This window comes from Heterodontus francisci, chromosome 7 (assembly GCF_036365525.1).
Source record: "Heterodontus francisci isolate sHetFra1 chromosome 7, sHetFra1.hap1, whole genome shotgun sequence".
NCBI classification, from domain to species: domain Eukaryota; kingdom Metazoa; phylum Chordata; class Chondrichthyes; order Heterodontiformes; family Heterodontidae; genus Heterodontus; species Heterodontus francisci.
The window spans coordinates 1,625,368-1,638,096 of record NC_090377.1 but is presented as its reverse complement, the minus strand read 5'-3'; the positions used below and the strand labels follow the sequence as shown (position 1 = coordinate 1,638,096).

The window sequence follows — 12,729 nt, the reverse complement described above, 5'->3', positions numbered from 1 at the left end:
CTGCCTTACCCCCTCACTCCCCCCCAAAACCCCTCACAATCTCCCCCTCTCCTGCAGCTTCACCCTTCACCACACACCTACCCCACCAATCCCCGAAACACTCTCTCCCTAGCCCCTACACTCACCTTCATCCTCACCTCTCACCTCCAAACCCCTCACAGGTTTTCCCCTCACCCTCCCACCCTCACCCTCAAACCTCCGTCACCCTCACCCCAAGCCCTCACACTCTCTCCCGTCACCCTATCTTCACCTCCAAATGCTCACTCTCTTTTCCCCACCCTCACCCTCAACCCCTCGCCCTGAAACCCCCTCACACTCTACCCCCTCACCCCCCCAAACCTCCACACTCTCCCCTGTCTCTCCCACCCTTGCCTCTCACCACCCACATCACCCCATCAATCTCCTTCACACTCCCCCTTCACCCCCACCCTTGCCCACTCATCGCCCATCTCATCCCAATAACCTTCATACCCTCCCCTCACTCCCATCCTCGCTTGCACCCTCATCCCCTTGCCCCAAACCCCCTCACAAACTCCCAAATCGTCCCCACCCTTGCCCGTCATCACCCACCTCACTCCCCACAATCCTCCTCGCAATTTCACCCTCGCTCCGACCGCCATTCACAGAGCAGGTCACGGGGAGGGGGCCCCGGGGAGTGCAGAGTCATGTATCGGGGTGTAGGGAGGTCATGGGGCAAAGGGGGAGGTGCTGCACTGGTAAAGTTGAGGCATAAACTCTCTTGGGGATCAAGGCTCTGTTTGGGGAGGTTGAGAGACTTTGTCTTTGGACTGTGCATGTTTTACACAAGAACACAAGAAATAGGAACAGGAGTAGACCATTCGGCCTATCGAGCCTGCTCCGCCATTCAAAATGATCATGACTGATCTTAGGATTCAATTCCACTTTCCCGCCTGCTCACCATATCCCATGATTCTCTGAGAGACCAAATATCTATCTATCCCAGCTTTAAATATATTCAATGATGGAGCATCCACAACCCTCTGGGATAGAGAATTCCAAAGATTCACAACCCTTTGAGTGAAGAAATTTCTCCTCATCTCAGTCCTGAATGATTGGCCCCTTATCCTGAGACTGTGTCCCCGTGTTCTAGATTCCCTGACCAGTGGGAACAATCTCTCAGCTTCTACCCTATCAAACCCTTTCAGAATCTTGTCTGTCTCAATTAGATCACCTCTCATTCTTCTAAACCCCAGAGAATATCGGCCCAATTTACTTAGTCTCCCATCATAGGACAATTGTAATGCAATTGTAAGGGGAGTAGATAGGCGGTTCTGTGGTTGAAAACGAGGCTCCCGAATGGTATGTTGCCTCCCAGGTGCACGGGTCAGGGATGTCTCAGATCGGCTGCAGAACATTCTAAAGGGGGAGGGTGAACAGCCAGTTGTCGTTGTGCACATAGGCACTAATGATATAGGTAAAAAACGGGATGAGGTCCTACAAGCAGAGTTTAGGGAGTTAGGAGCCAAGTTAAAAAGTAGGACCTCAGAGGTAGTAATCTCAGGATTGCTACCAGTGCCACGTGATAGTCAGAGTAAAAATGAAAGAATAGTCAGGATGAATGCGTGGCTTGAGAGATGGTGCAGGAAGGAGGGGTTCAGATTTTTGGGACATTGGGACCGGTTCTGGGGGAGGTGGGACTATTATAAATTGGACGGTCTACACCTCGGCCGGACTGGAACCAATGTCCTTGGGGGTGCTTTTGCTAACGCTGTTGGGGAGGGTTTAAACTAATGTGGCAGGGGGATGGGAACCAATTGAGGAGGTCAGTGGAGAGTAAGGATGTAGTAACAAAAGCCTGTAAGGAACTAGATAATGAAGTCAGTGTGACTAAGGGGAAGAGCAGGCAGGGAGCAGATGATGAATATAAAGGGACTGGTGGTCTGAGGTGCATTTGTTTTAATGCAAGAAGTGTAGTAGGTAAGGCAGATGAAGTTAGGGGTTGGATTAGTACCTGGGAGTATGATGTTATTGCTATTACTGAGACTTGGTTGAGGGAAGGGCATGATTGGCAACTAAATATCCCAGGATATCGATGTTTCAGGCGGGATAGAGAGGGAGGTAAAAGGGGTGGAGGAGTTGCATTACTGGTCAAAGAGGATATCACAGCTGTGCTGAAGGAGGGCACTATGGAGGACTCGAGCAGTGAGGCAATATGGACAGAACTCAGAAATAGGAAGGGTGCGGTAACAATGTTGGGGCTGTACTACAGGCCTCCCAACAGCGAGCGTGAGATAGAGGTACAAATATGTAAACAGATTATGGAAAGATGTCGGAGCAACAGGGTGGTGGTGATAGGAGATTTTAATTTTCCCAACATTGACTGGGATTCACTTAGTGTTAGAGGTCTAGATGGAGCAGAATTTGTAAGGAGCATCCAGGAGGGTTTTCTAGAGCAGTATGTAAATAGTCCAACTCGGGAAGGGGCCATACTGGACCTGGTGTTGGGGAATGAGCCCGGCCAGGTTGTTGAAGTTTCAGTAGGGGACTACTTTGGGAATAGTGATCACAATTCCGTAAGCTTTAAAATACTCATGGACAAAGACGAGAGTGGTCCTAAGGGAAGAGTGCTAAATTGGGGGAAGGCCAACTATACCAAAATTCCGCAGGAGCTGGGGAATGTAGATTGGGAGCAGCTGTTTGAAGGTAAATCCACATTTGATATGTGGGAGGCTTTTAAAGAGAGGTTGATTAGCGTGCAGGAGAGACATGTTCCTGTGAAAATGAGGGATAGAAATGGCAAGATTAGGGAACCATGGATGACAGGTGAAATTGTGAGACTAGCTAAGAGGAAAAAGGAAGCATACATAAGGTCTAGGCGGCTGATGAAAGACGAAGCTTTGAAAGAATATCGGGAATGTAGGACCAATCTGAAATGAGGAATTAAGAGGGCTAAAAGGGGTCATGAAATATCTTTAGCAAACAGGGTTAAAGAAAATCCCAAAGCCTTTTATTCATATATAAGGAGCAAGAGGGTAACTTGAGAAAGGATTGGCCCACTAAAGGACAAAGGAGGAATGTTATGCTTGGAGTCAGAGAAAATGGGTGAGATTCTAAACGAGTACTTTGCATCGGTATTCACCGAGGAGAGGGACATGACGGATGTTGAGGTTAGGGACAGATGTTTGATTACTCTAGGTCAAGTCGGCATAAGGAGGGAGGAAGTGTTGGGTATTCTAAAAGGCATTAAGGTGGACAAGTCCCCAGGTCCGGATGGGATCAATCCCAGGTTACTGAGGGAAGCGAGAGAGGAAATAGCTGGGGCCTTAACAGATATCTTTGCAGCATCCTTAAACACGGGTGAGGTCCCGGAGGACTGGAGAATTGCTAATGTTATCCCCTTGTTTAAGAAGGGTAGCAGGGATAATCCAGGTAATTATAGACCGGTGAGCCTGACGTCAGTGGTAGGGAAGCTGCTGGAGAAGATACTGAGGGATAGGATCTATTCCCATTTGGAAGAAAATGGGCTTATCAGTGATAGGCAACATGGTTTTGTGCAGGGAAGGTCATGTCTTACCAACTTAATAGAATTCTTTGAGGAAGTGCCAAAGTTGATTGATGAGGGAAGGGCTGTAGATGTCATATACATGGACTTCAGTAAGGCGTTTGATAAGGTTCCCCATGGCAGGCTGATGGAGAAAGTGAAGGCACATGGGGTCCAAGGTGTACTAGCTAGATGGATAAAGAACTGGCTGGGCAACAGGAGACAGAGAGTAGCAGTAGAAGGGAGTTTCTCAAAATGGAGACGTGTGACCAGTGGTGTTGCACAGGGATCCGTGCTGGGACCACTGTTGTTTGTTATATCCATTAATGATTTGGAGGAAAGTATAGGTGGACTGATTAGCAAGTTTGCAGACGACACTAAGATTGGTGGAGTAGCAGATAGTGAAGGGGACTGTCAGAGAATACAGCAGAATATAGATAGATTGGAGAGTTGGGCAGAGAAATGGCAGATGGAGTTCAATCAGGGCAAATGCGAGGTGATGCATTTTGGAAGATCCAATTCAAGAGTGAACTATACAGTAAATGGAAAAGTCCTGGGGAAAATTGATGTCCAGAGAGATTTGGGTGTTCAGGTCCACTGTTCCCTGAAGGTGGCAACGCAGGTCAATAGAGTGGTCAAGAAGGCATACGGCATGCTTTCCTTCATCAGACGGGGTATTGAGTACAAGAGTTGGCAGGTCATGTTACAGTTGTATAAGACTTTGGTTCGGCCACATTTGGAATACTGCATGCAGTTCTGGTCGCCACATTACCAAAAGGATGTGGATGCTTTGGAGAGGGTGCAGAGGAGGTTCACCAGGATGTTGCCTGGAATGGAGGGCGCTAGCTATGAAGAGAGGTTGAGTGGATTAGGATTATTTTCATTAGAAAGACGGAGGTTGAGGGGGGACCTGATTGAGGTGTACAAAATCATAAGAGGTATAGACAGGGTGGATAGCAAGAGGCTTTTTCCCCCAGAGTGGGGGATTCAATTACTGGAGGACACGAGTTCAAAGTGAAAGGGGAAAAGTTTAGGGGGGATATGCGTGGAAAGTTCTTTACGCAGAGGGTTGTGGGTGCCTGGAACGCGTTGCCAGCGGAGGTGGTAGATACGGGCACGATGGCGTCTTTTAAGATGTATCTAGACAGATACATGAATGGGCAGGAAGCAAAGAGATACAGACCCTTAGAAAATAGGCGACATGTTTAGATAGAGGATCTGGATCGGCGCAGGCTTGGAGGGCCGAAGGGCCTGTTCCTGTGCTGTAATTTTCTTTGTTCTTTTAACCCCCTCATCCCAGGGACCAATTTAGTGATTAGCTGCACTGCCTCCAATGCAAGTATATCCTTTCTTAAATGTGGAGACCAAAACTGCAGACAGTATTCCAGATGCGGTCTCACCAAAACTCTATACAATTGTAGCAATACTTCCTTATTCCTGTACTCCAATCCCCTTGCAATAAGTGCTTGTTGTACCTGCATGTTCACTTTCTGCATTCATTGTCCAAGCACACCCAACTCTCATAGGTTGTCCTATGATGAGAGGCTGAGTGAATTGGGCCTGTATTCTCTGGAGTTTAGAATAATGGGAGGTGAACAGCAACACTTACAAGTTTCATACCTTTAAAAAAATATTCTGCTTTTGTATTCTTATGACCAAAGTGAATAACTTCAAACTTCCCTACATTATACTCCATTTGTCACTCACTTAACCTGTCTATTTCTCTTTGCCTCTCTGTCTCCTCCCCACAGCTTACCTTTCCATCTATCTTTGTATTATCAGCAAACTTAGGTACATTACTCTCTGTCTCTTCATCCAAGTCATTAATATAGATTGTAAATAGCTGAGGCCCCAGCACTGATCCTTGTGGCACTCCACTATTCACTGCCTGACAACTTGAAAATGCCCCATTTATGCCCATTTGTTGCTTATGTCTGTTGTTATGAAAGAGCTTCCATTTTTTGTTAAATATTTTTTCAGGACTCATATTTAAATTGTGGAAATGGATTCATTTTGGAAGGCTGAAGATTTCACAGATGATGGACCCTGTTTTGTTGTTGAAAGTTCACTACAAGGACACTGAAAGTTCTTGTTTGAAAACAAACCTTTACTGGTTATCACATGCCTTAAGCTCAATAAACAACAGGAACCTTGGTGACCTGGGGAAGATGTTTACAGAGCAGTGACATGTCAAGATTTATAGTGGTCAGGAGGTTCTGACTTGCTGTTTGGGGTTTCGTTTCTGAGATATTGTTTTGGTTCAGTTGGGGTGTGGACAGTGTTGAAAAGCAGTTAGTTTTGTAGCCTGCTGAAACGAAACCCTCAGCTCAGCTCTCCTGCACCACTCTAAGAAATCCTGAGAAATCCAGTGTGTTAGCTCTTCTTTCTCTGCCTCTTTGAAAAAACCCTGAGAATCCAGAGTGTGAAACCTGAAACCTCTGATGTCACATTTCTCCTGGAAAGCCTACCAGACTACTTCTCAACATCTCTGGGACAAACTGCTCCAGAAAAGATCCCGGTGACCCATCTCCATATACCCAGATGCCAGACCAAAAGGGACAACTGACATCCTTCTGTATCTTCTCTTTTTTTCAAGAATTAATAAGTATTTGGCCAAAGTATTCTTTCTTTGACTTTTTTTGTAAAAGACCTCTGCAGAGAGAATTTCTTTATTTTTTTATGAACATACGAATTAGGAGCAGGATCAGGCCACTCGGCCCCTCGAACCTGCTCCTCCATTCAATAAGTTCATGGCTGAACTTATTACTCCACATTTCCACCTACCCCCTATAACCTTTCACCCTCTTGCTTATCAAGAATCTATCTACCTCTGTCTTAAAAATATTCAAAGACTCTGCTTCCACCTTTTGAGGAAGAGAATTCCAAAGACTCACAACCCTCAGAGAAATGATTTCTCCTCATCTCTGTCTTAAATGGGTGACCCCTTATTTTTAAAACAGTGACCCCTAGTTCTAGATTCTCCCACAAAGGGAAACATCCTTTCCACATCCACCCTGTCAAGACCCCTCAGAATCTTATATGTTTCAATCAAGTCACCTCTTACTCTTCTAAATTCCAGTGGATACAAGCCTAGCCTGTCCAACCTTTCCTCATAAGACAACCCGACCATTCCAGATATTAGTCTAGTAAACCTTCTCTGTACTGCCTCCAACGTATTTACATCCTTCCTTAAATAAGGAGACCAGTACTGTACACAGTACTCCAGATGTGGTCTCACCAATGCCCTGTATAGCTGAAGCATAACCTCCCTACTTTTGTGTTCAATTCCCCCCATGATAAACAACAACATTCTATTAGCTTTCCTAATTACTTGCTGTACCTTCATTACTAACCTTTTGCGATTCATGTACTAGGACACCCAGATCCCTCTGCATCTCAGAGCTCTGCAATCTCTCACCATTTAGATAATATGCTTTTTTATTCTTCCTGCCAAAGTGGACAATTTCACACTTTCCCACATTATACTCCATTTACCAGGTCTTTGTCCACTCACTTAACTTATCTCTATCCCTTTGTAGCCCACTTATGTCCTCTTCACAAGTTTTCAGTGTGTGTGCCGTGAGTTTGTGTGTGCTGTATTTAAAAAGAGAACTTCCATATTTCAATCTGTGTGTTAATGCTTTGCTTCATTGCTGGATAAGTTTTGCTTTTATAATAAACTTGTAATTTTGTTGTTTATTAAAGAAGCCTTGTTGGTGTATTTCATTCTGGGATAGAGAGTAGAGTATACGATTGACCACATTGGTAACTGGGTAAACATTTGAATATATGTTGTGACCTGTTGAGAAGTGGAACTAGAAAAGACAGTGCACGCCTCCCACCTCAGTCATAACACTGTTAACTCTATTCACGCTAATATATTACCCACAACTCCATGAGTCCTTATCTTGCCCATTAACATTTTGTGTGGCACCTTATCGAATGCCTTTTAGAAATTCAGGTATACTACATCTACTGGTTCCCCTTTATCTACCCGACTAGTTACATCCTCAAAAAACTCTAATAAATTTGTCAAACAGCATTTTTCATTAGTAAAACCCAGTTGATTTGTTCTAATCATACTGTGTTTTTCTAAGTGCATTGTTAAGACTTCCTTAATAATAGATTCCAGCATTTTCTCAACGACTGATGTTAGCCTGTAATTCCCTGGTTTCTCTCTCCCTCCTTTCTTGAAAAGTGGTGTAACAATTGCCAACTTCCAATCTGATGGGACCATTCCCCAATCGAAGGAATTTTGGAAAATCATAGCTAGCACATCCACTATCTCTGCAGCTATCTCTTTTAGAACCCGAGGGTGTAGGCCATCAGGTCCTGGGGATTTGTCAGATTTTAGTCCCTTAAGTTTCTCCAATACTTTTTCTCTGCTGATATGAATTTCCTTAATTTCCTCATGCTTTTTAGTCCCTAGGTTACTGCCTATTTCTGGTATGGAACTTGTGTCTTCTACAGTGAAGACAGACACAAAATATTTATTCAATGCCTCTGCTATTTCCTCATTCCCCATGATAATTTCTCCTGTCTCTGCTTCTAATGGACCAACTTTTACTTTAGCTACTCTCTTCCTTTTGATATACCTATATAAGCTCTTACAATCGTTTTTTTATGTTACTGGCTAGTTTATTCTCATATTCTACTTTTTTCTTTTTTTATCAACTTTTTGGTGGCCCTTTGCTGGTTTCTAAAACACTTCCAATCCTCAGACTTGCTACTATTTTTTGCAATATTGGAAACTTTTTCTTTTAATCTAATACTATCCTTAATTTCCTGAGTGAGCCACAGATGGGTCTTTCTGGCTGAGTTTTTGTTTTTCAAAGGAATATATTTTTGTTGAACATTATGAATTGTTTCTTTAATATACGTGTATTAATATACATAGCTTCCAGTACGCGCAAATGCACCAAACTGCAAGCCCGACTGACAATCTTAAATTGTTTATCAGCGTAATTCTTAGCACACTATGGATTATTTAGCAAATGTTGTCCAATTGCGGAATCACATCCAATGTTGGACACTGTTTTGAGTTCTGCAAGCACGGGCTGGTTGGGTACAGTCTGTACCTTGCCCGTTGCGAACAGCAGAAGGGACATGCTCGATACGATCCACCAGTCTTCGGGACCTACGGCCTATATACCTAGCATCACACTGGCATTGAAATATATGAATACACAGGGCCCTGTTCTTTGCAGACAGAAAGAACATGTACACACATTGTGCCACCTTCTGCTAAACAAAATAAGTGACAGCCATTCACTGCTTCATTCCTCAGGGCAATGCTTTGACCAATCAGAATCAAGCTGCCTGGTTGAAATTTCAAACAAAGCTTGACAGTTAACTGTCAGTCACCATAAGCTAGTGCATTCTCCATGGCAACGCCTCTACCAATCAGAGTTCACTTGCCAACCAATCAGCACTCTCTTCTCATACATTATATAGTTGTTGCTTCCCCTTACATTGGTATTCTTGCGGATTGTCCTGATGAGTGCAAGACGAAAAGCTTCAACAACATGAAGTATTTTCAGCAATACTCAAGTTCTGTACTATTAAACGACTATCTCCAATAATTTCTCACTAAAATAAAAGCAAAATACTGCAGATGCTGGAAATCTGCAATAAAAACAAGAAATGCTGGAAATACTCAGCAGATCTGGCAGCATCCGTGGAGAGAGAAGCAGAGTTAACGTTTCAGATCAGTGACCTTTCATCAGGTTCTGATGCTGCCAGACCTGAATATTTCCAGCATTTCTTGTTTTTATTCCAATAATTTCTTGTTTAATGCTCTGTTCAATGGTATAACTACTGTTAGGGGTCTATAAACTACTCCCACCAGTGTTTTCTGATTCTTTCTATTCCTTATTTCCATCCATACTGATTCTACTTCACAATCTTCTGCGGTCAGATCCTTTCTCACTAATGTCTTTATGTCTTCCTTTACCATCAGTGCTACCCCTCCTCCTTTGCTATTCTGTCTGTCTTTCCAAAATATTGTGGCCCCTGGAATATTTATTTCACAACATTGATCACCATGTAACCATGTCTCTGTAATGATGATTAGATCTAAATCATGTATCACTATTTGTGCCACTAGATCATCTATATTATTGCAGATGTTTCGTGCATTCAGATAAAGAACCTTTAATTTCTTTCTTTACTTCTATTCCCTTCAATGACCTTATTTGCCGATGTACAATTTCTGTTAAACTCTCTGTTCCTTCCTGTCTCATTCTGCCTGTCTTTACCCACAATGCTACACTAATCCGATGCATTGGCCTTTCTCTTTGGATTTCTAAATCTCACCTTTCCCGAGCCCTCCCCCACTCTTAGTTCACAACCTCTAGTCTTATCTGCTGGCTCACTCGAGTTTGTACGCTCTGTCCCTTCCTGTCACAATCTGATTATCATTATCCTTATTGCTATCGTGCTCTCTTGCCTTCTCCTCTCTTTAAATCACATCTTCCCTCAATGGATCCCTCACCCTCACTATTTAGTTTAAAGCCCTCTCTACTGTCCTAGTTATACGATGCACCAGAACACTGGTCCCAGCACGGTTCAGGTATAGACCGTCCCAGCGGTACAGCTCCCACTTTCCCCAGTACTGGTGCCAGTGCCCCATGAATCATAACCCATTCTCCCACACCAATCTTTGAACCACACATTTAACTCTCTAATCTTATTTACCCTATGCCAATTTGCTCGTGGCTCAGGTAATAACCCAGAGATTATTACCTTTGAGGTTCTGCTTTTTAATTTAGCACCTAGCTGCACATACTCCCTATAGAGAACCTCTTCCCTAGTCCTATCTATGTCGTTGGTACTTACGTGGACCTCAACAACTGGATCCTCCGCTTCCCACTACAAGTTCCTTTCAAGCCCTGAGCAGATGTCCCCAAACTTTGGCACCGGGCAGGCAACACAGCCTTCTGGACTCTTGCTCTTGGCACCAATTTGACAGAATTCTCTCTTGGAAAAGCTCTGCAATAACTTAAACTTTAGTAATTCTCCAACTGAGACAGGAAGCAGCAATGGTGAGGGGGAATCAACACATAACCTGCTCCAGCCTGGCCAACAGCTTGTGAATTGGGTCGGGGCTAGAGGGGTCAAGGGGTCAGGGACAAGCAGAGCAGAAATTTACCCGGAACTGGGAGCTGACTGTTGGTTTCCGTCTCTGTGTTCCGATCTTCATTGTGTCGTCCCCATTATTGCGACTGTAAACCCGCTCAAACAAATCGTAGATAAAGTCCAGTCTGAAACGGGACAACCCAGAATATTGATCATTAAAATGTCAATAAGACTGCAATGTAACAAGAAGATTTTTCTCTCACACACAGACACAGTCTGGGGGAAAGATCACTCAGGTTGAAGCTTCAGATGCTTTGTGGGGGAGGCAGTGGTGTAGTGGTAATATCACTGACCTAATAATCCAAATACTAAGACTAATGTCCCAGGGACATGAGTTCAAATCTCACCACAGCAGCTGATGGAGTTTAAATTCAATTAATTAATTTTAAAAAATCTGGAATTGAAAACTACTCTCTCTAATGATGGCCATGAAACAATTGTCATAAAAACCCATCTGGTTCACTAATGTCCTTCAGGGAAAGAAATCTGCTGTCCTTACCTGGTCTGGTCTACATGTGACTCCAGACCCACAGCAATGTGGTTAACTCTTACATGCCCTTGAAATGGCCTAGCAAGCCATTCAGTTGTCAAGGATAATTCAGGATAGGCAACAAATGCTGGCCTTGCCAACATCACCCACATCCTAAAGAAAACAGACAGAGGGCTGAATTTTCCCAACCCTGCTGAGGTATGTCTGGAGGTGGGACGAAGAGAAAATCCTGAGAGTAACACCCACCGCCAAGTGCTTTTGCCAGAGGCAGGGTCACTGTGACACTGGTTACCTGCCCAGCAGTAACTGACCAATTAAAGACCAACATGGGAGCAGGGTGAGGCTGCCATTGCAATCTTCCCATGGTCGGACCGGTCCCCTGCTGAGTCGGCCTCCCGGCGGTGACAGGCCAGTGACACCTCCTCTCCATCACTAAAACACACACTGGCTGGGATGCAACGGCTGCAGACCATTCCCCCGTCACAATTATGTCCTGACAGCTGTGGCCGTGTGTTTTTTGTTAATTTTCCATAATCCTGCGGAGTGTGCCTTCACTTTGAGACACTCTCGCAGTCTCTTGTCTGCCTTAGCAATGCCCACCTCTCCCAGTGGCGCTACCAGCCAGACATCACAGTGAGCCAGCTGATTGGAGCTTCCACTTCCCTGGTCCACCCGCTATCGTTAATTGGATGGGCTCCTGGAGGCAGCTTCTTAATTGGCTGCCTCGAGGTAGACAGCCACTTCCGGGTTCCCACCTGGGAATTGAAGCTGAGGTTCGGAACGTGATGCAACCAGGAAAATTCAGCCCAGGAAGACAGGGAAATGCACACAGACATGGTTCTCACCTGCTGTCCTTCAAAAGGTTCAGAATATCATCTCGAAAAGTATCTCTGTTTTTCTCAAGAAATCCGCAGACATCATACATGACCTGAAACATGAAACAGACCTTGAGGGGTGTTGGGGCAGGTGTCACAGACTCTGAGGGGACAGGAATGTGGGTGTTATCCTGATTCTGGGGAAAGGGATGCAGCTCTCCGCATTGTGCATTACAGACACTGTGTGATGAGGACACAATGTGATATGGAGCCCGTGTGATAGACACCATAGAATCATACAAACGTACAACATGAAAGGAGGCTATTCAGCCCATTGTGTCTGTGCTGGTCAACAAGTGGCCATCCAGCCTAAACCCCACTTTCCAACTTTTGGTCTATAGCCTTGTAGTTTACGGCATTTCAAGTGCGCATCCAAGTACTTTTTAAATGTTTTGAGGGTTTCTGCCTCTACCACCCTTTCAGACAGTGAAAATCCCCACCACCCTCTGGGTGAAAATAATATTCCTCTTGAATCCCCTGTAATCTAAATCTATGCCCCCTGGTTATGGACCCCACAACCAAGGGGAATAGGACCTTCCTATCCACTCTACCTAGACCCTTCATAATTTTATACACTTCAATTAGGTCTCCCCTCAATCTCATTTTCCAAAGAAAACAACCCGAGCCGATCCAATCTTTCTCATAACTGAAATGCTCCAGCCCAGGCAACATCCTGGTGAATCTCCTCTGCACCCTCTCCAGTGCAATCACATCCTTCCTATAGT

At 44.5% G+C, this 12,729-nt stretch overlaps 1 protein-coding gene across 2 annotated transcripts in view; it reads right to left on the bottom strand.

Annotated features, from left to right (window-relative positions):
- LOC137371810 (unconventional myosin-X-like) overlaps positions 1–12,729 on the bottom strand; it is a 518,005-nt gene that overhangs the window by 227,083 nt on the left and 278,193 nt on the right. For both annotated transcript variants that reach the window (XM_068034697.1, XM_068034696.1), the window contains 2 exons: positions 11,975–12,057; positions 10,653–10,764 (listed from right to left, as the gene is read on the bottom strand). In XM_068034697.1, coding sequence (XP_067890798.1) covers positions 10,653–10,764; positions 11,975–12,057 — 195 coding nt within the window. The remainder of the gene's footprint in view (positions 1–10,652; positions 10,765–11,974; positions 12,058–12,729) is intronic.